Source organism: Dermacentor albipictus, chromosome 9 (genome assembly GCF_038994185.2).
Source record: "Dermacentor albipictus isolate Rhodes 1998 colony chromosome 9, USDA_Dalb.pri_finalv2, whole genome shotgun sequence".
NCBI classification, from domain to species: domain Eukaryota; kingdom Metazoa; phylum Arthropoda; class Arachnida; order Ixodida; family Ixodidae; genus Dermacentor; species Dermacentor albipictus.
The window spans coordinates 90,270,032-90,293,979 of NC_091829.1; the positions used below are offsets into that span (position 1 = coordinate 90,270,032).

A 23,948-nucleotide genomic window follows, 5' to 3' on the forward strand; every position below is an offset into this window, starting at 1 on the left:
TAAATTTATACGGATAGTTCAGTGGCTCGTTCCTTATTGAGTACAGGCGTGATCTTTATATATCTATAATCTTTATTGATACATTTCCTTGCCGGATGTCATTCGAATTTGTACTTTTATGACGGCGCAAAAATATTTCGTAATTGGAGGCAGTTCTTTTCTCTTTTCTCTCACATGATTTTGATGGCTCCCTTGGTGAGTGCCCCACGCGAGGTCCACACAGTGTTCTCACACGCGGCCACTGAGTGACAACGTCTGAAAAACAGCTCCGTTGTCGCGCGCATGTACGGAATAGTTATAGTACAGTTTAAATGGTAGACACGATTGAAGATACATGCACGAATACGTTTACGCCCTTACTGGCTTTATTTTTTTTTCATTTTTTTCAGCCATGTAAAAACACTTTACGCTCAACTCGCGGCCTTGTGCACCCAGACGTCAGTATCGCAATTTTGGACGATGCCCCTCGAATATTACTCTTCGAGGACGAGGATACCTTGCAGAAAAAGGTGCGTCTTTGAACATTTGCATCGTCTGCTTATTGAAGTCGATGTTTGTGCATAGAATAGTTTATCTTGGTATAGTTACCCCCATGCTTCACATTGCTAGGACCATGGAGAAAGTACACATGTAGGAGGGAGCCTTGAATCACTGGATAGAAGCCTCAAGAATTGGGGCCACGCTTGATGGTCGCATCTAGGCACACGGTTGGTTATAGAGATCCCACTCTGCAGCCAGAGCTACGGCAGGGCAGTCAAATAAGTGCAGCATTCAGTAAAAAGCACTGATAACGAAGCATCCTGCGGCAATATGCCGAGTCTCAGAGTTCCCGTTATGGGCCGGCACCCCGAGGGACAGCTCTGGGTTATGTTTTAAAGAACTCCATGCCGTGAAAATATTACGAGGGCTATATTAATATCTCGTCAAATTTAAATGGGGCGCGTAACATGCCCGAATTTCGGAAAATCGAGGAAAATGGGTTCATTGAGATTCTCAAGCTGGCTTCGCGAGGCAGTGCTCCCTCTTAGTTCCCTATGGCTAAAGAAATTAGGCGCCATTGCATTGTTAAGGACGACTGATGGATTAAACATATGTTTCTATCTGAGTGTCGCATACTCTTAGCACGTAGCAGTAAATAATGACAAAGTCAGAAATAGCTTATAGTTTTATTTATCTGCTTACGGGCCGATGACACCCTAATTTGCAAGCTGAAGCCTTCTGCATGTTGAACCATCTGCGTCTCACGGCAAGTTCGCTCAGCCTAGGTGCATTTCGTGATGTAGAAAATTTGCATTTACATGTCGCATTGCTCTTAGGCTTTGATTAGTCTGTCAACACTAACATCTGAAGAAATTGAATGCGTTTCTCGTGCGCAAGGCCGCCGGTATGCATATATTCTTTTTTTTTCGCAAGTTGTACTTTCGAAACCCGAGATGTTTGAGAACGCAGGCATTCTTCAGTTTCCGTTGCTGCTGTCAGGCAAGAAAAACGTAAGGGCACAATGCATCGGTGGCGCGTCTTCTGTGCTGTTGTGTGCCAGAGCATGCGGAACATTGAGTCTCCAATGTCGGTCTTGCATGTTTCCAACCAGCCCGGGAATCGTAACACTTGGAAGCTGAACGAACGTGGCACAACTTGTATATGTCGGAATTAACATGCACCGCGAAATATTTTGCTTAGGAGAGTGCAGCTCAGCTGAGACTTTATCATTCTACTTGATTTTGCAAGGCAGAAGATCACAGTGTTTGCCTCATTCCACGCTTCAGGTAGTTACGACCCGGGCCCTGCCGTAGTGACCATCTATGCAACTCCAAAATGTGGTTTCGACGCGTTCAGAGCTCTGCGAGTGTAGATCAAGAGAGGAGAACAATTTTACATGCATAATTGCGCGGAAGTAAATTGACTCGCACCTCAATAGATGACGCATTGTTTGTGGAGAACACCTAAAAACGTGAAGTCTCCTTCGGATTCGTCTCGAATGAGGTGGCCAGCACAAGTGATGACCATGTTTGCTCTCTAGATCTCGCTCTAGCAAATGAACTAGCAAGGAGCTGGAGGGATCCACTAACGCAAGTAGAATGGCTCACGAGTCTTGCACAACATAGTGAAAGAAACAAGTTCATATCAGATAGCCGCTGGGCATTCAAAGGCCACCATTTCAAGTCGGAAACTGCGCAATAGTGAAGAAAGCTAAGCTGGGCCCAAATCTACGCATACCATTGACCCACCTCGGAACATCATAGAACAATCAGGGTGCTGGTCGTATTGCTTGGAGGGTGGGTCAATATTGAGCGCCTCTGAACTCGCTGCTCTTCCAAGTGAGGCGTGGTCAGCAAGTGCGCCTCGCCGCTGAATGAGGTTTGACGACACTTCTGACAGTTAAATGCAAGGTGTTTCGGTCAGCAGCAATGGACCACCAAATGTTCAGCCTGTAGAGCATAGCTATGCTTCAATGCAAAAACGGAGGGAGTCATTGCCTGGTTAAAGGAGGCCGACAGGGCAATAGCGCTTCGCCGGTCTAAGCGCGACAGCAGGCCACCAGAGCGATTTGAAGAGTAGGTTGTGACCACAAAACGACTTTTCTGTGTTGCTTCCTTTTCGTCCGTCGACTAATGAAGCATAACGTTTTTTGAAGGACGCCTTTTCTACATTCATCTTGTCTTCCTGATAAGTTTTCAGATTGCTTATAAGGCTTCGTTTTCTTTCTGATCATAAGGGGTAACAGATGTGATGTTGAATACTGACGGCAGATGTTACCATTATGGATTATGTTACCTTCACAAAATCGCGCCATGAGCGCACTTGTGCAAGGTCGACTACGGTTGGTGATTCGCTTGGCGTAAGGGAGTAACACGGGAATAATCAAAACGATTTATATTTCATGTGACAGGCTGTCTGACACACAAAGTTGATTGTCAACGCAAATAGCGTTTAAGAAAAAAAGTCGGTGCTTTAACTGAAATTACGGATGTTTCATCACGACTCCGCGTAAGTAATTAACGTAGCGCTCCTTGTATTCCTTTACTGCAGAAAAAGGGGAATGTTCGGTAATGTTCACTTTTTCTAGTGATATGCACGTACAAACAGCACCAAGGTTCTCGCTGCTCGGCATTCGCATGTGTGTTATTTATAAAGAATGAATCTCTGACAAAACTACAAACGCTTTTTATACAATATGCGCCTGATGGCTTTTTTTGGCTCAAAATGTCTGTTATACAAGTGACAGTTGAGGGCCCTGTCTGAAGGAGAAGATTTTATAAAGTTGAGAATAATTGATATATTTTGGTGGTGTAAGACGTACGCAATGCATTTAAACGTTGGAATATGCTACCTTATTCAATTCCCAAACAATAGGCAACTAGTTGAATAATCGTACTAACTGAATAGCAAAGTATTAACATAAATTGATAAGGTAAATAACTTGAGTACTGCATTTTACGCCTGAACATGACTGGACTGTTCAGATAGAAGCGATCAGAAAAAGTCTCTGCCGCCTACCATGCACACTTCAAGTACATATCAGGATGCCCTTCCGGTTACAACAAACTATTAATTTTGTGAATTGCGAAAATGTAGGGTGATTCCTGGGATCCCTTCACAAAACTATAAAGGAATCACTTGAAAGGTGTGCAGGAATGGCGTTACCTATTGTAAGTTGTAAATACAAGTTTCTCGTTCCATATTCTGAGGTTCACAGAGCAATGATCTGGGAAATAGTGTCCTCAAAAAGACGAATGTTAGAATAAATCTTTTTGCATTATTTTAAATCTTTACTCCTGTATAAGTAAATATGTTTCTTTTTACTCCACATTACATGTCCTAGCGGAAAGAGTGTGGTAATAAAGGGCCATAATATAAGTGTCACATTAAAATTCTTAAGTTATTTTTGTTGTTTTTTTCGAACACAGTTTCGAAATAGACTGAGCTATATGATGCGACAGTATGTATGCGTAACAGTTCAGACGACATCAATGGTTTGGTGTATACCTGATAGCCTCTAACTACTCAACGTTACGCTTGAGTATATCCTGTAACCCTGTTTGCTATGCACCCTTTCCTTGCTCTTGCGTAGAGCTTCGTTTTGCGATTGCATTGCTTGTGCTCTGGGCTTTCTTTTCGGTTTTGTTTTGGATAATAATATCTCTTCTATGGTGCCTCATGGGCACTGTAGGTTTACAGTTTGAATAAAAAATAAATAATGAATAAATATTTAGAAAAACCTTATACATGTGGTTGTGTCCGTCTGTTTGTGGTGTTTCCATTTGTCATGTTTCCTGCTGTAATAACAGTACGATCCACACTGTTTCCTACTGATACTTGACAGGTAATGCTTAGAAAGCTATATACTATTCGATCTTGCCGTTTAGTGAGAGAGTTGGCCGACATTGAGGGAGACTTTGAGAACATAATTTATTATTTATATTGTGTACATGACTTAGCAACAAGTGCAATAACAGTAAATGCCATCGATGGCCGGCAGCAAAGCGTACGCTCCGACCAATGGAAAGAAAAACATCTCTCCCTTTCGGATGGTTCTTTGTCTTATACCTGCTTCATTCCGTCGGGTCCGCGTCATTTGCACGCAATAACGGATCTCGTGCAATTGTAATTTTCGTCCAATCGGCATGCCCGTACAGGTGTCGTTGTTTTCCTCCTATCGTGGGGCCCGTGCAAGGGGCGTCATATTCGGCCAATGGAGACATTCAAGGGGACACTCCCTGGACTCGCCCCTCTTATGGCCGCATCCATGCGGCGTTGCCTTCTCACCTGGTAGTCTTTGAAAGACCATCGATTGCTCCAAAGCAGCTTTCCTCGGGACAACGGTCAACTATCTCTAAACGTGCAGACCTCCATGTAAGCTTCTGGGAAGAGTCGCATAGGGCGGGGGGGGGGGAGGTCAGATGCAACATACCTCTCGGGCCTCTGCTTTACATAGTCGACACCTCCATGCTCACTCACGTGGAAGAAATCGGCAGTCGCCGTTTCCTGTTTGCCCGTTCAATCATTTTCCTTGCTATCTCTTTTTTAAATGCGAAGCATGTCCTTACGAATATCGACGATAACTATCTAGCCGCCTATGTCTCTTTGCTCTCATGGTCGTTTTGTTAACTTGGTATGTATCAAAACTGGCCTAATATGTTACGAATGCATGATGAACATAAATAATAGGTCATGGCATGAATGTATTGACATGCGTGTCATATAGGTCATGAAACAGCCGCCTACGCCTTGGTCCTCTTATGGTCGTTTCGTTAACTTGGTGGGCTCCTGCACTCTGCTTGGCATAACATCGATTCCCAGAGGGCGCTGGATCTGCTGGCTATCTTTATTCTCTCATCGTATATTCTGTTCCATCCCTTCCTAGTTTTCATGGTCGACTTTGTCTACCCTTGTGTAGATGCCCCCCCCCCCCCTCTTTGGCACAATATATTAAGTCATATTGGCAAAGTGCGGTTGGCGCCTGCAGCCTTAAGCCTTAAGCGGTGCAGACTCCCCTGGTTGCGCTCCGTGGTTGGTAACCGCGATTGCTGCAGAAGACACGTGGAACTACTTTGGGAACACCAGCATTTCCCCGCATACTCTATGACCACCCTGAAATGAGGGGACGGATCCATGATTTAAACGCATCTTTCAACCGACCAATAGTGCCGTATCCAAACTCCATGTCGTACGCAGTGATAACTGAAAAACTGGCCACATCAATTTGTCCATTCATAGTTGCTCAATCTTGGACCGAAGCTTTAGGGTGAGGTAATAAGGTTATCACAACGGCTAGCAGAGACCATCTTCTTGAGGTCGCTCAGGAACATCTGTACGAGAAGCTCGGCAGTCTTGGGACATTTGACCACATACCACTTTCTGAACTCCCACGCCGATCAATGTATAGCTCACGCAAAGTTGTATCAGAAGAAGACCTCCTAGAATGGTCGAAACTGAATTCCTGCAAGGGTGCGAAAATCAAAATATCATCAATCTAAAGCATGTCGTCAGTAGGCAGGAGAACAAAGAAATCTTCACCAAGCATCTTGTCCTGAGATTTCCATCTAGCGTTCATCCTGAAACCATTGAAACAGGATACAATAGGTGAACTGTTCGACCATATATTGGTAACCATAGACGGTTCTTCTTATTCCAAAGATTCGGCAGCGGATGGCTGAGATGCCCTGGCCAAATAACCTTTGCGAAGTGTACAGTCCAGAGCCACTGCTCCGACAACAATGCTGGCACACCTTACCCCTCACATAGTAACTTCTGTGGTGACCACGCAGCCTACACACGTTCCTGTCCGAACAGCAAAAAGAGAATAAAGACAAACTCAGCCTAAAATTGAAGTAAAATATTGTTTTAAGGAAGCCCGTACAAGTGCTCACCTTTCCACAGCACACCTTATGGTGATGCGGCACGTCGGGAGGCAGCGTCACAGCGGCAACCAACAGTTGCCCAGCCCGCTTACCACGTGCTGTGTTGTGTGGCTCCTGTCCCGGGTTGGAAGTAGTTAACCCCACTCCACCCAGCCACCAATCAGGTCCGGTTTCCCCAGAATTTCCGGTACCGCCACAGTTTTCGCTGGCAGCCTACGCTTCGCGTAGCCATCCCGCCGTACCGCCGGCAGCCCCAACGGTGGGCACAGTCAAGGTTGCGTCACCCACCCTGACACCTGATTGCGCAGACCGCAGCCGGCGCAGCTCAGCAACAAAGGCAGCCCCATTGACCTACGGAATGGTGGGCGCAAAGGTCTCGTCCTCGGAAGCGAGGCTCGTCCTCGCGAAACCACTCGCTCACAAGAGACCACGTCCGGCGCTTCACAAGAGGCAATAGACACTACACGTATCCTGACGGTTCACCGAGCGCCAAAGTAGCGGCGAGGCTGCCTCTACCGCTCCGGAAAGGACAAGCCCCGCGTTACTGGGCCTGGAAAGGGCTCTGTAATCTAAGGCTACACTACGTTTATTGCACAGAGGACGAACTTACTTTCAGTATGAATCACAAATAATACAAGGCCACGTCAGAGTTTTTCTTAGACATATCGGTGATGTGGAAGAGATTCTTCGCGAACACAATCCAAAGTGCTGTGTGTACAGGAAACGCACCTAAAAGGAAAGCGCACAAACTTTCTCCGACAGTATTTTACGTTTCGTAGAGATAGCGATGATGCTCTCACATCATCAGGTGGTGTTCTGTTGTGAATAATACAAGCATAGCACAAGCAGTCCTTTAAAGGTTAATTGCTAGAACCATATCTCGCTCTTGACAATTTGAATGTGCAGAGAAGCCTGTGGGGCGACTCTCTTGTCAATACTCGAGGTCTTCTCGTTCAACGATGATTTCTTCTCCTATGGTATCTGTCTCCTGGATAAGAAGGAATCCATGCATTGCTGTCTCGCAAAATGAATGTTTTCTTCCATATATATTACTGTACTTTCTTCATCTATATAACCACAACTTGTCCTACCGTCTGCACCTACCACCTGAAACAGAAAAGAACACTCCTTTTCCTCAACAACCATGTATGACCTTTCGGCGAGATCCCATCTGCCTGAAAAGAGGCCATTATAATTCCGATTCGCAAACAGGACAAAGGTCCATCGTCGGTTTCTAATTGCGGGCCTATAGCACTAATAAGCTTCCTCTGCAGATAAAAAAAAAATGATAAACCACCGCATATATTTGTCAAAAACAAACAAAGTGCTTTACCCACACCAGTGCAGGTTTTGCGAGGGTCGATCCACCAATTACCATTTTCTATGTTTGGACGCACAATTTCGGGAAGCTTTTATTCATAGGCCAGTTCTTTCTGTCTGTATTCCTAGACATGGAAAAGGCCTATAAAACCACATGGCGGCTTGGAATTGTGAGATGCCTGTCGCACTGTAGTATACGCGGTGATATATAAAATATGCTGTAACGTTGTTTGTCAAATCGCACACTTCATCTTCATGTTGGCAATGTTTTACGACGACCAGGGCAGGGTGCTCAGTTGCATAATCTTTATTACATCTGAGCATCCCAGGTAACCAGTTTTGTCAACGTATGTCCATGATGTACTGCTAGGACTTAAATCGTGCACTTTTGACATGTTTTAGCGACAGGATCAGCTTGGTCTGAGCAAGCTGTGTAAATGGCCAAACGAGAATGGGTTTTACCTAAATTCACTAAGGAACACGTGCGTATTTTTTCTCGAAAGAGACAAATGCACTCCGATACCGACTTTCACTTCCACGGACAGTATCTCCCTGTAAAAATTGAAGGTAAATTTTTAGGCATAACGTTTTCCGCACACCTACTATTTATATCACACATAAAATGCCTGAAAAACAAGTGCATGAAAACAATGAACATTTTAAAAGCGTTGCCACGCACTACATGGAGTAGTGACATGTTGAAATTGTATAGAATTCTCATACGAATACGCTTAGACGACGGTGCCATAGACTATCACTCAGCCACCTCAACCGATATGAAGATGCTGCACCTTCTCCACCATCTAGGTAGTCGCCTGTATACAGGTGCTCTAGGACAAGTCCTGTAGAAACTTCTACATGGAATATATTGAGTGGTTACTCTACTTATCGAGAACCTTCACAGCATTTGTTTATTTATTAAAAGAGAACGTAAAGAGCCAACAAATCCCATAATCCACCGTAAATGATATGACCAACTCCCACCTATTCCATAACCGGTCTGCAGTAAGAAAGCCCTTCGGCTGCATCTTTAGAAGTTTGGTTCAGGAAATGGGGGTCCACTCTGCGAACATCGTGTAGTGACACTCACTATTGAGGTGTCAATGTAGCAGTGAAAGATTGTGCTCCCATGCTCTTTTTTACATGTTACAAACTACGACCAGGTTGCACACATTCGGATGCACTTCCTTGAACTACAATATAAATACACTTGTCCCGAATTTTTGCCGATCCATGAAAGTATCATGCTGGCGTATTTTATGCAGTAGTTGGGTCATCATTTCCATGTGCCGACGTCCTCCACCCGCAAACGAGTATTACACAGCAGAGGCTCATGCAATACTTTCGGATCTCAATGTGCCGCATCCTCCACCCCCAAACGAGTATTACACAGCAGAGGCTCATGCAATACTTCCGGATCTCTATCACATCAAACTATTAAAAGCTCCAAATCCAATAATCTACACCGACTCGCTCAGCATTGTAAAGATTTTAAAATCTCTCAAAAAGCGCAAAATTCTGTAGTATTATTTCTTTATTCACTCATACATACTACCTATGTGCCTCTGGCCAGCATGTTGTGGTGTACTGGGGCCAGGATACCGAGACATTGAACGTGATGTACTGGCAGACCAGCTTGACACATCCATCGAGGAAAAAACGGGCAACGCATCTATGCTTGTCTCTTCTCGGTACGCAGTCACATTTGCGCAAGATACTTCGAGTCCACTGGCAGCGTTTGTGGGACTCTAACAATTAGGTCTCGCTTAGGGAACTGGCTAATTGTCGGCTCCCAGAATTAGATCTCGCTTCGAATTAGTCTTCGGTTGGGGAACTAGCCATCGACAACGAAATCTAGAAGACTTTATTTCATATTCTTTAGGCTCAGAATAGTAAACACTTATGGTTCGCACAACTACTTGATGTCAGGGGGTGAACCTCTGACCGACGCGCCGTGGTTGCTATGTAGCTATGGTGTTGTGCTGCTCAGCACGTGGCCATGGGATCGAATCCCGGCCTCGGCGGTTGCATTCCGATGGGGCCGAAATACGAAAACACCCCTGTGCTTAGATTTAGCAACAGGTTGAGGAACTCCAGGAGGTCAAAATTTCTGGAGTCCTCCACTACGGTGTGCTTCATGATCAGAAAGTTGTTTCGGCACGTAAAACCCCATAATTTATTAGAACCTCCCATCTGTAGGAGGCAGGCACTGTGGTTCACATACTATTACAATATCCAACTATAGAATCCGCAAAAAAAATGCTTCCCTATGGCCTGTAGAGGGAATATACCCTTTCACTTACCGATGTTGTTACAAGATCACCCTGTATTTTATGATGACTCTGTTTTAGCCTTTATAAACAACATGCGCATCTTGCGAGTTCTTCGCCAGAGAGATTCGTAGCCGCATCCTCTTGCAGAGGATGCTGCTATGAACTTTGCTTAAAAGGGACCTTGTGATGCAGCAGTGCGATGTATCGCCTATAGCTTTTATTACACTGTGTTAAATTTGAGGCATTTGCGGCGACCATTTACCACTTCAACAGTATCTATCTAGCCACGTATGTCTTGGTGCCATAATGGTTGTCTCCTTAACTTGGTACCAAATTTCCCATAGTATGGCAATTTGCATTACTACTACTTAGTGCACTAATAACAAAGACGAAGAGACACGAAACACGAGCGTTATTACGGTGCGCTACAAGTAGTAGTTATGCAGATGTACCAACTCGCCCAACTACCTGCCTTACTAAAGTGTGACAAGAATGTATGATGAACATAAATGATCGGTCACGATATGAATCTCATGACGTGTGTCCTGGTGTCCCATGGTTTTTTCTTAACTTGGTATGTACCAAAATTGGCACAGTATGACAAGTCAGAATGGCAAACATATATCGTGGGCCATGATGTCAAAATTATAAGTTTCATGTTTCTCGCGAAACACCCGCCGATGTCTTGGTGCTCTCATGGTCTTTTTGCTAACTTGGTATGTTCCGAAATTTGCAAGAAGATATGAGCGGTATAGATGATCGGTCCTGAAATTAGTATTACGGCATGTCTGTCATGTAAGTCAAGAAACAGCTGCGTACATCTTGGTATCTACCAAAATTGGTATAGTATGATAAGAGCGTATGACGATCATAACTGATAAGTCATGACATGCGTGTAATGTAGGTCACAGCGACTTACGGCTTGGTGCTATCTTGGTCGTTTCGTTAACTTTGTGGAATCAAATTGGCATAATATGAGGTGAGTGCATGAAGAACATAAATGACATCATGGCATGTATGTCGTCACATGCGTGTCGAGTTGGTCATATTGCAGCCAGGTACGCCTTAGTGCTGTCCTGGTACGTCTTGGTCGTTTCGTTGTCTTGGTTGACATTCCACCCATCTTCGCAGAAGATCCATTCCCACAAGACCTGGGAGCTGCCGGTTTTTTCATGTTACATAATTCCGTTCATTGCGCACATATCACGTCGTCCTCCGGTTTTTATTTTGTCCGTTTACGAACCTCTGGCGCGCCTAATTTCGGGCCCTTTAAAGCCACCCTACAACTACATACTCTCACTGATAACACCAGTGCACACTGAGTACACCACGTTTTGCCTGTCTTTGGCCACAACTGACCCTCGCGCCAGAAAACATAGATTATATTCACAAACACCACGATCATCAACAGGACACTCGCTAATGCAATCATACCGACGCTTCTCAGTGCAAGTGGTGCACTTGCAAAAAGCAAACACAGTTATACTAAGAAGAAAACTTCGACAACACTGGTCGCAAGAAAAAGCAGCGTCCTGGGACCGCTGGTCGACGAAATGCGTCGCTCGACTCGATGGACGGTAAATTAGACCACACCTTTATGAGTTCTTTCAGTTTACGATTACGTCATACTTTGCGACATCAGAATATCAGAGCTACGAAAGTTAAACGTTGCCTAAATTAAAAGCGCATAGCCTTTTTTTTTGCTATCATATGTGACGAACTATTTGTGGCTCAGAATGCCTATCGTTGCTTGCTACGCATCAGACGAAATACTGCTTCAAGTAGCTGTCACTATCGGGTTCAGTCTTGAATAAGTCACTTCACCGCTTCAGCAAATATGTGGATCTTTAATTTCTTGTTTTTGAAATCAAGAACTATAATCACAATCAAGTGATGGCTATTGCATGCATAAGTAATGGCTTGGTTGGCGCGTGAAATTGTTTAAAGATTGCCTTTACGGCTGCATGTGCAGTGCAGGGACCTGCTAAAACCATCTACCGACCTGCGGCCAAACATGGTGATGCTCCTATTCAACGTTCACCTTGGCGGCATCTCCGACCTGAACCATTGCGGTAGTTCCGATCCACTGAGGGCCGACCCATTTTGGCGCGTTCGCGTGGTGAAGAAGACACTGAATATCACGTGACGCCGAGTCGAGGTGGCTACAGTTGAACTGAGAAATAAAAGCTTTCAGTGCTTGCCAGCGATGGCGATCCGCTGGAGAGGTTTGCAATTTCTTTAATATTAAACGTTTATTGTGCTATATTATATGATTCGTTGTTGCATCGCCCTAGCTTGCCGTATTAAAGTTTTGTCCTTCGGCTCACTTGGTTGGATTTCTCCTTGTGGTGGTGGTGGTTTTAGCCCAATTGGGATCGAGACGACCAAAAAGAGGACGACGATGACAATAGTTTCCTCTTGCCATTAAATGACTCGTACCTCCCTAAGCAATGGGTGGCAACGGAGTCAGCTGTGGAAGCAGACGATGACGACGAACGTACGAGATAGTCCCAGGGTTGTTCGCGGACGACAAAGGTGTCCTAGCTATGTACAGCTTCGCTGTAAAATCTCAAACACTCCACATAAAAAAATACCAAACAGCACAAACGTCAACGAACAGGCAAGCCGCACACACCGCCCGAAACTCAAAACAGCAGGAATGAGCGACATATGTTGGTGGCGTTACTCTCGCATGAGTTGGGGTTCCAGTGTCAGAACTTTCCGTACTGGCCAGCTCGTGCCAATACATCTCACTCGCCATCACTGAACACACTACCCTCTTCTCCTACACTATAACTACATATCTTGGTGGTTATAGCACACAAATTGCGACAGCACATTGTAGCCGTGGTAAGAGTGATATCCGATACAGTGCGAGAGTATACATTTATATCTGTGCCCGGTGGGTATGGTGCAGTTGAGCATAAGGATACTGGCAGGACGATGGGACGATGAAGCACAGGACAGTCACAGACAATAACAAAGAACGCCACTCATCCTGTCAATCCCCACCTTTTACTTTCACTCCGTTACCATCCAATGATGGCGAATGCCTCGAGATGCAGCGGCTTGACCGCAGCATTTACACCCTTCCTCACAAAAAGCTCAGGACTGAAAACACACTAGCCCTAACACTTATGCAAACAAACGCATTCCCACACCTACGCAGATATAGCAATATGCAGCCACTCACGTATTGCGGCATCTGGCCTTGGTGCGATGACAACACCCTACATTCTTCCAGATCTCGTGGAAGTATGGGTGCAAACGTCAACAGTCTAAGACGCTTAGCACAGCCAGCGATACTCTGACCAGTGATACTGTGACCAGCGATACCCTAGCGGGTCAAGAATCGCTCGTCCAGTAAGTTCGTCCAGCAGCCATGGCCAGTGTAGTCCTGAAAAGAGGACACCACCCACTCGACCTCATGATCAACTTGTGTTTGAGTTCTAGCTGCTTACGTAGGAGCACCTTTTCTAAAATCGCGTGATGAACGATGTATTGGATATAGCCAATTTATTTACAAATCGGTTATTACATATTTATTTATTCATTACTTAATGACAGTGGTCCGAGTAACCACACTGTTTTATTAAATGTGAAATTACTCGTGTACATACATAAGTAAAATTTATGAAATAATTAGGCGCAGGTGAGAATACTGTGTTAACAACTGTTCTGTATATTTACAGCTGGACAAATTAAATGAAATGAGCCTTTGTTTTAAATAAATGCGAGCAAAACTCGCAAATACTACACAAAAACGTCACAAACAGTACCAAGGTCGATGAACACGCGAGCCAAACACAGCCAGCTAGCACAACTGACAACAGCAGGAATGAGCGATAAATGGAAGCAGCGTCACTGTCGCATGGGCTGGCGGTTATATCCTCGGCTTCCGTTTCAGTTTCGGATTGTTTTGACTGCTAGTACCACACCGCGCCCAACCTTGTAAGTGTACCCCACCGCTTTCTCTTTCCCTTGGGTTAAAATAAAATCGATCTTTGTTAGGTTCACGTGAAAAAAATCTTCACTTTTTTTTTCGCCGATTCGCGTCTAAATCACCACTCCAGTCATTCATCGTTCAAGGCATTTATTGAAAATATTATGTAAATACGCCCACCCCTCTTGTAAAACCCCAAATGGGCTATTTGAGGTACCAATAAATAAATAAATAAATATATAAGGTAGCATCATACCTTTATCTTGCCACCACAGCTGCTGCGAGGAACACATGAGGAGGCAGGAGGGAAGGTCTGCGTCTCCTAATTGGTTAACTGCCTTCACGTGGTATTTTTTCCCACCCATTTCTTTATTTGTTCTTTATTTCCGCGTTTCGCATCACTCGCCACCATGACGAGTCCCCGTCGAATTGCCACGGCGAGGTATTCGAAATGGTTTATTGCGATAGCGTTGCCGTTGTCAGATGGAAAACCGAGTAGCATTTGGTGCATTGACCCCGGCAACCCGCCTCTTCCCGGGTTGATTGGGCAGCGGGCTCTTCGGGCCGGCGGTCCTTCACGGTCAAGAGGGCTGCTGTGGAACAGCTAGAACTCAGCTATTGTGCTCATAACAAAAACAGCCATCCTATCCACTCAGCTAACCGTGCTATAGATCGCAAGACTTTTTGATAAAATAACTTGAAATTGCTGTCAATCCCATTTGGTACAAATAAACCTAAAACATGTTAAATAAGCCGTATTTAGGTAATTGGCGGTTCATAGCAAAAGAGCTACGAAAGGATGTGCTGTTTTGTCGACTGGAGGATAATACGGCACACATACGTCCCTATTGTCACTTCTTCATTGACGGTGGACCTCCCACTTTTGCTAAATGTAGCAAGCGGCCGACCGCACTCTATTTCGTTCTAGATTGCCGGCAACCGGAAAGCCGCTGAGCGAGAAAGACACCTTCCTGTAGCTTACCAACCGTCAACTTATCTCCATCCAGCCATGTTTCATGGTGTGGAATCATTAGTCGCAAACAAAGCTGTTTTAAGTTTCCTAAATATTAGTAGCGTCTCCTAGAGCACACACCTCCAGGCTCTTGCGTTTAAGTGCCATGACAAGGCAGTAGTAGTACTGGCATTTGTACTTTTCAAAATATCGTTCAGTAGAAACCTTATATTTCAGGTCAATGGCATGCCCCAGCAGGCATTGTCATTATTTCAATACGTATGTATTCTTCTCACATTAAAGCCACAGCTTTAGGGCTTTGTCCAGCCATTCTGCATATATACATTTGCCGATTGTGATTGACCACGTCATCGACTACAGTATACCATTGAGTGGTGCTCTTTGGCCATCATTGAAGGTTGTGCCATAAAACCCTATATATCATCGTCGTCCAGTTCCGTCATCGTCACTGGACGACGGAACTGTGTCGTCACTGGGCCCTGGCGTGGACGCGGAGGGGGTACGTGACGGCGGGGTACAGCGGCGTATGTCATCGCTTGCGGCTGAGGTTGCGGCTATTCAGGGGCTACTCCGAATTGTTGTTGGACCTCCTCACGTACGGCATTGGCATTTGACGTCAGTTGAGGCTGTGATGGTGGGAACAGCTTTTGCAGCTCCTCCCGCACGACCGCTCGGATAGTCTCGCGCAGGTCGTCGGTGGCCAGTGACTGAACTCCGGCGTAGTTTATCGAGTTAGAGCGGCGTTTGAATTGCCGGTTCCGCATTTCCAGTGTCTTCTCGATGCTGGTGGCCTCGCGAAGAAACTCCTCGACGGTCTACGGTGAGCTCCGTACCATTCCGGCGAAAAGTTCCTCCTTTACACCACGAGCAAAATGGCGGACTTTCTTCTCCTCGGACATTTCCGGGTCGACGTGGTGGAATAGGCGGCTCATTTCTTCTGTAAAAACCGCGGTGGTCTGATTTGGTAGCTGCACCCGGGTTTCTAATAGCGCTTGGGCTCGTTCTCGGCGTACGACGCTTGCAAATGTCTCCAGGAAGACTCTGTGGAAAAGCTCCCAGGTCGTTAAAGTGGTTTCTAGGTTCTCGAACCGCGTCCTGGCAGCGTCTTCCAATGCGAAGAAGACATGTCGCAGTTTGTCGTCGCTGTTCCAGTTATTAAAGGCAGCGACCCTCTCGTATGTCTCAAGCCAGCTTTCCGGGTCCTCGAACGTTGAACCAAGGAACGTCGGAGGCTCCCTGGGCTGCTGCAGCACGATGGGGGATGCTGGGGCTGCCATTGGGGGGGACGTGGTGGCCATCTTCCTGGTCGTCTCAGGCAAAAGTCGGTGCTCCGGGGGCAGTTGTTGAAGACGGCGGCTTCCTCGATGGTCCGGGACTACCTTGGCGTTGTCTTTGCGTTCCGGGCTTGGATCACGGCTTGTCGGGGGCGTCCGGTACATAAAAGAAAAGCACCTCCACCAGATGTCACGCGGTGGTGACGCTAAGAACACAGTAGCAATACTGTGAAAGAGAAAACTAACTTTTATTGGGCGAACCTGCGCCCAAAAAACAGGCTACACTTATAGCACAACAATAGCGGCGAACATGGTCGGCGATCGTCGAAAATCTGGCCAGCGGGTCAAGCGCGTCCGCTTTTATACAGCAGTCATCGAATGTTTCAGACTAATCGTTGGGACCCGCATGCTTTCTACAAAGTTCTACACCATTTGCGTCAAGCGATGACATCAGATAACACAAGGTTCGGTGACAGTAGACAGCGGATAAAAGCATCGATAACTTTCCAGAAACTTCGGACACATGCAGGTGCGTCCCGCGCTGTGCGATAACATTTGTTAGGCGGCAAAATGTGTCGCCCGAGAAAGACAAGTACACGTGTCAATATGTCAAATTTATCGAGCTCAGACTTGGCGTCAAATATTGAAGCGAATGTTTTATGGCGCGCGACGGGGCCTTGAGGCTGCCTAACGTACCCATAAAATCACTTTACTATTATCCGGAGTGCTTAGGATGACATTTGAGAACTTCCACGTTTCCTAAAGCTACGTACATATTTATGCGATCATATCTTCGCAGCTCTGGATAACTACAAAATTAAAATGTAATTGTACTCTTCCTGTATACCATTTCATAAAACGCTGGATTGTGTAGCCCAAAAGTTAAAGGTATCTTTTCATTTTTAGCGTAGTCAAGTTTTGTAGATAATTATCGGAATGTCTTTTGCATAAAACATTTGCAAAACTTAATACGCTACGCCATGGCTCATACTTCCTTACAGCTTTATGGGCTTGCATGTTAACCTGAGTTATTCGCACTAATAACTTTTGGTGACCTAACAGTACACTTCTCCAATAATCCTTGCAGCCATGACTCCAACGGTCATGAACGTGTCTACGCAATCATCGCTTGTTTGATATCCGTCGGAGTCGTCTGTTTGGTAGCCTTTACGGTGCTTGGAACATTAACAAAATGTAAGTGAAACGATGGTATATCGTTTTCCAATTTCACGATTAAACGGGTCACATATAGCCTTCTTGTGTACTGCCTCTCGAGTAAATGAAGCTTCACCGCATGCGTTCCAGCTACGCAGGTACTCCCTAGAAGAATTGTACGTAACGAGTTACGTATAATCACCTATTTGTAATCAATTAGGCCTATGTGTACTTATTATTTGATGAATTACTTATTTCCTCTGGAACGCTCATTCTAATTCAATTACTCTTTGCACAAGCAATTGTATTTCATCGGTCACTTTAGACCCAACACAAGCACTAGCAGGCGACGCAGTCTTGAGCCCTCGAAGTTGGCAGAAATTAGAGTAGAATGCCCGCACTCAGGCTAGGCAGCCGCTTCGTGGTAGCTAATGGCGATCAGTGGGATTTTTCTTCGCCTATCTCCACTAGGTATGTTCCTGCGCTGCTATGGCTCGATAATGAAGGCCACTTCGGATGTTGAGGCCACACAATCAACTGCTGGCAAGTTTTGCAGCTGTTTCATTTATTCTACTGGGAATGCCTTCTCCTAATCCCATTACCATTTAGGCACTGCCCTTCGGATAGGAACAAGACGTGAACATCGTGGCATAGAATAATCGTAATTGTGTGCAAGATGTTCGCAGTTACAACACCACCCTTCCATACTTTGGCACATCGATCGATATTTTTTTTTTGAGCATCGCAACTTCTTTCCTCATAGAAGGAATATAAACAGCTACAAAAAAGGTCGGAGATGCCTGAAGAAAACATTGAAAAGGTAGTAGTAGCGAAGATACACAACATACTTAGAACTGAGGTGAAACAACGCGATAAAGATGAGGACACAAGGAAACAAATACCACAGACAAGCGCGGTTTTTCTTTTTTTTGGTATTTGTTTCCTTGTGTCCTCGTCTTTTTCGCGCTGTTTCACCTCAGTTCTAAGTATGAACCAGCTAGCCCTCATCAAGGTCTTACTAATACACAAGATACGCGTGAAGGGCTGTACACTAAACACCTAAAATATATACATGTTCTTTTTCGAAATTTTCATGCACTTCCTGATTCTGACATGCTCTTTTTCTGATTAACGTGATACTGGGGAACCGCGGACTAGGTTTGGCCATCTTGCGTTCGTTTATTATATTGTGTAAAAATACTGTGACACTCCAATCTTGTGACTATTGCATGGACTGCGATAGGAATCGTTAATGGCAACAGTCATATTGCCTACGTAAACTATACACGTTTGGTACGCCGCACCCGCATTTCGGTGGGGCCTAAATGCTCAAACAGCCGTGTATTTAGATTTATGGGCAGATTAAAGAACCCCAGGTGGCCCAATTTCCGGAGTCCCCCACTACGGCGTGGCTCATAATCAGAAAGTGGTTTTGTCACCTAAAACCCTATAATGTTTTTATTTAATTTTAACACTGCACAGCGTGTACAACACGTACTTTCAAGATATAATACCAACTGCAAAAACCGACATTAAGCACACGTGAAAAAAACTTAGGCAAGATAACGTATAGAGGAAAATAATTGTAAAGGTCAATAGAAGTGTAGAAATATTAAGCTAAGATGAGATGAAATGGGCGAAATAGCTTGCATAAGCTTGTAGAGACAGAAGCCATAATAACCTAAGTCTAATTTTTGCAGTTTAAAAAGTAACGACAGATGCTTTCCTCTGTTTTAACGGAAACGTCGGTTTCTTAACACGGTTGTTAGTTTAAGATCCTCCTTCGATTGCAACAATTCCTAATACTAATTCTGAGCGCAGGTTTATACGTCTTTTCCTTTCGCAATGCATTGGTTGGCGTGGCCACCCTGTCTCTTGCGGTGCGTGGCAAGTTGAGGAAAGTGTAGCACGACTGCCTAGCTCATCGGGAGATCGCCAGAGGTATCGCGAGGATGACGCGTGGGCACCAAGTCACTGGCGCTGCCGCAGACAGACCTCCGCTCATGCAGCTCTTGTATCGTTGGCGTCATCGGCGAGCAGACGAGGAGCTCTACTCTGGCGCCATCTCGTAGACGTCGTCGCCGCAGAGCCCGTCTTGCGTGGCACTAAGCCTTTCTTATCGCGCTTTCGCCACATCCTCCTCCACCACTTTCCTCCTAACGGTGCCGCTTCACACTTTTCCTCCACTTTTCTCCTCACGCTCTCTTCACTATCATCGTGTTTCATCCCCCGCTCCTCTCCGCGTTCGATCTGATCGTTCACTCTGCTCGTTCGCTCAGTTACGCCTGCGCTCGGCGGAACCTCAGAGCTCTGCTATAAAAATTGGAGGACGCTTAAGCTTCGCCTTCAAGAGTGGGACGCGACAGCGTTCCCGTCGACCCGCCAAGGGGTATAAGACAATGCGCTACGGCACAGCGATCACTTACGATGCGCCCCGCATCGGACTTAGCGCCCACCTATCACGCGGTGAGCGTCGAGCAACGCAGCGTTCGCCGCGGCAACGAAACGTGCGCCTGAGCGAAAGAAACGAACCAAAGAATTCGGTGTCTCGGAGGGGAAACGATCCACGCCAGCCAAACGTCGTGATCGGCACGGGCAGAGAGATAGATAGTAATCTAAACCGGGAGCACGGCGAAGCGTCGTCAGGGGAGAGGGAGTCCCGCGACGCGCCTGGCAGCGGTCCCAATGCGCGCGCGGCGCGCCTCCTGTCGGGGCAGCGCCGTACATTGAGAGGAGGGGGTCTTCTGTGTTTGCCGCAAGATGGCTCTGCGTGTGCGGAAAGCGCAGAAGAAATTCAGCGGAAACGCACTTCGCAACTCGTGTAATTGTGACTTCTGTACGTTACATGTTCATAATTACCGATATACACCGCAGTATAACTTTCCACGGCTCGTTTCGAAGGCAACACCGCATTCACTAGAGGCGCGTTTGCACTGCTTGGAAGCATCGAACTCGTGGCTGCGTGGTAGCGTCTCCGTCTCACACTCAGGAGACCCGGGTTCGATTCCCACCGGGCCAATCTTGGAAGTTCCTTTTTATTTATGAAGCGCCTGCCGTGATTTATCGCTCACGGTCAACGCCGCCGACGCCGACGACACCGGCTTTTCTGCGACACGAGCTCCTTAACGCTATCGCGTTAAAAACATTTGCCGCATAAATTCTAATTCGTTGGTAGCATAGCGAGGCCTTCGAACTCCGCAACCTCAACACCACGAGGTAACATACGAGCGCTTATGGGCCACTTGGATGTTACGTTATAAATGTATGAGGTTCAGACCGTGGATAAATTATTGCTCCACATTCGCCACCTTCGCCATGAGCAGCGCTGGTTCACACTTTTGAATGTAATCGTGTAAGCATATTCAACTACCGAAGAAAGCAGGCGGGTGGATGGCACCGCACTAGCTCAATTGCGCGCGTGATTCAGAAGATGTCACTTCGGCTCCAAACGACAAGATGTTCTTTTGTTCGCCTTCTATCAGTAGAACTTAACAATTTTCCCTAAGTATCTCTTGCTACATTGTCTGTCTTTTTTTGTGTGTGCATGGCGTTGAAGAGCGAGATGGCAGGTCCTCGGATCCTCTTATTTTTGTGTGGCAAAACGAGAGACTACTTTTGAGCACGCCATAGTTCAAAATTCAACTAACACACGCAACGTGATAACGACGATGATGTTGACGATAGGTAATGACATCTGCTTTGAGTTCGCGTTGAGACAGCCACTTAGCCTCTATTAGCCATGCGTGCGTTTACAAACCGTAATGTAGCACCTTGACGGTGCGTGGCTTTAGCACATTAGGTTAGCTGGTAATTCATGCAAGCCTTTATTTAATACATGCGAGCCTTGTGGCATGGTGTCTTCTCTCGTTGTGTTATGGTCCGATGGCTGACATACGCAACGAACCCTACGAATATCTGCGGGTGGCTTGACAATAGGCAGATGCCAATAGCGCCCATCCTTGTCCACATTGTTCGTTAGTGAGTGGCAGTTTCTTAATTTCCGTTAATGTCCCATAATTAAAATTCAAGACCATCTAGATCAACAGTCAGTCCTGCCACTCTCCTTTCAGCATTTCTCCGCTCGATCTATGCGGGGCTTTTTTTCGCTATTACGAATGAAACCTCAATAAGACCACTTGTTCTGGTATGCTTTTTTGGTGTTTATGCTTTTTGGTGTAAGTAAGCTTCTTAAACTTCCTAGTAAATGTAGAGTGGTAATTGTTCGTATATTACTGCGTATGTTTATTAGACGCTAAAATTAAGAGCTAGCTTGAAATAAGAGACAGCACAGATTTCTCTGTTCGTACACATGTAAAAAGAGGAAATACCTTTCTTTGACCACCAGTGGATCTACTGTGAATAAATGTGTAACGTTCGAGAGAAAAGATTAAATTAGACTGAATAGATAACGGAGATATTTATTATAATCCTAAAATTGTCTAAAATATTTCCCTACGTTTCAAACAAATATATGTGCGGCCTTTACACATACCCAACTTGGTACAAAAACCAGAAATCGTAGTTCTGTAAATTGCATATGTTAAGGGTCAAATCTGATTTATGAATTGAGAGCATGTGAGAAAATTTTGAACGTTTGTCAAGATTTTACAAAAGCCTAACTGAAAAATAAGTCGTATATTTAAGAGCGGCGCACTTATGAATTTTTTTCTGATTTAGATTAAACATAAGGCGCACATTATCAAGCTGAAATATATTTTTTATACTTCTGACTGCCATAGTATTAAACCTGGTAGTAGAGGTAATATATGTTTTCCAAAGTAATAATTTCTTTTGAAATCTTACGGCATCGATAACATATGTGCTTCGTACAGCCTATACATTTAGATTTTGTCGTTTAATGGTGCAGTAGCTGCTTAGAAAAAAGTATAAGTTGGTATCTACCTAATCAAATAGGAGATCCCAATCTAAACCTCCGCCTTAGTCAACGACGTATGGCCACGTGTCCTCACGCACGTTACACTCAAGTGCACTAAGACAGCGGAATCGCATTCACCGGTAACCTTGCTGATCACCCTTCACTTCACAATCACTTCTACTTAAACTTACACGTACACTCAAGCTCGCGGGATATCACTTGAGGTTGCCATATTAGCAACGAATCATTTAAAGCCATTGTACGTGCACTGTCCTAGCACACATGGTCTTTGCGCCATCAGTAAGCCATTCGAGTTCACATTGGCGCCAGTTGGACTGATCGGCTATTACTCGGGCTGATACTTACACATACACTTTTCGCCAGTCATTTGTCACCATAGGCACGTCCACTAACCATTGTTGGTTCGCACTCAAGCTTCATAGGGACACCCAGCGACACCTACTCACCCTCATATCGTATCATCTCGCGCACTCGTTGGCATTCACTTTCATTCACGCCCTTGTGAAATCACACTCACGACAACTCCCGATCATGCTCAGACCTACGGATATTCAGTGTCGTACAATCACGTTCAAACTCACGTGTACTTGCACACACCGGAACCAGCTTTCGCTCGTATTCACGCCCGCTCAGGTTAGTCACTCTCAGATACTCATACCAAATCCTGTTAAATGGGTTTATCAGTGTGTGTGCCCAAGAAACAGCTAAGCTTATTGAAAAATCACTCCCCCCCTCCCCTTTCCAGTCCGTTAAGATGGTCGAACAGCGACGCTGCGGTAGTTACACCGACTGTTACACCATGCAAGTCGACCATTGCAAGCAGTCTATAGTGTATATCTTTTAAAGCGAAAGCTTTACTCGCCGCGAACTTTTGATTTCGCCGTGGGGGTGCTCCGAGGAGGCACATCACGTCACACCGCGCGCCTCGCCGCGGATATTCCGCTCTCTCTCTCACTCTCTAGTTACTACTGCGCATGCGCCGCTTGTAGCACCAAGCCACAGGTGATCCGCCGCTGCGCAGCGCCGCGACTTTCCGTAATCACCGTTTGGTATGACGTCACACGCATTCCTCGTCGTTGCGCTCACGTCCGCTCGCTTTGCCAGCTGCGTCGGATGCCTAATAAAATGTGAGAGGATTGCAAAGGAGCGCTGGCGTGCGCCGCAACGACAGTTGAGGATGCAGTATGGACGGTGACAATTCTCATAAGCAGGAGGCCTGGAATCGACATCGGAACGATTTGAAGAGGAAACGAATCGCCCATGAAACAGACGAACAGTGCGCCGAACTACTGGTTAAACGCGGCAACATAGCTAGACAACCAAACTAACCTGGACTTGCAACAAAAAATAACCAAGGCTAACCATGCTCTGCCTTAGCTTTCGCTACGTTTATCCTAGCATAGTCGAGCTAAGCCACTGCCAATTTTTGTTTCACCATTCTTTCACCTCATTTTCACTTTGCACACTTCGCGTGGTGAGCATGCTTCAGGAGTGCTGTTTTTGCGCTTCTGTCAGTTTAGAATAACATATCGCGGGACAAGTTCATGCATGGCTATATTTGAAGAAGAGTTGCGCCTAAGAAAGAACAAACACAGGAAAAACGAGGAAGGCGAAAAGTGCGCTCTTCTCGTCCACCTATATTTTTCCTGTGTTCTTTCTTAAAGCCGCCGTGGTTGCTCAGTGGCTATGGTGTTCGGCTGCTGACCACGTGGTCGCGGGATCAAATCCCGCCCACAGCGGCCGCATTTCAG

The 23,948-nt window shown here is 45.7% G+C and overlaps 1 protein-coding gene across 21 annotated transcripts in view; it reads left to right on the top strand.

Annotated features, from left to right (window-relative positions):
* LOC135908912 (uncharacterized) overlaps positions 1-23,948 on the top strand; it is a 199,097-nt gene that overhangs the window by 120,094 nt on the left and 55,055 nt on the right. For 16 of the 21 annotated variants that reach the window (XM_070524975.1, XM_070524989.1, XM_070524977.1 and 13 more), the window contains 3 exons: positions 390-509; positions 11,928-12,180; positions 17,233-17,339. The exons of 3 other annotated variants lie outside the window; for them this stretch is intronic. In XM_070524975.1, coding sequence (XP_070381076.1) covers positions 390-509; positions 11,928-12,101 — 294 coding nt within the window. In that variant the 3' untranslated portion in view covers positions 12,102-12,180; positions 17,233-17,339. The remainder of the gene's footprint in view (positions 1-389; positions 510-11,927; positions 12,181-17,232; positions 17,340-23,948) is intronic. 2 more of the 21 variants (XM_070524982.1, XM_070524988.1) reach the window with 2 other exon arrangements.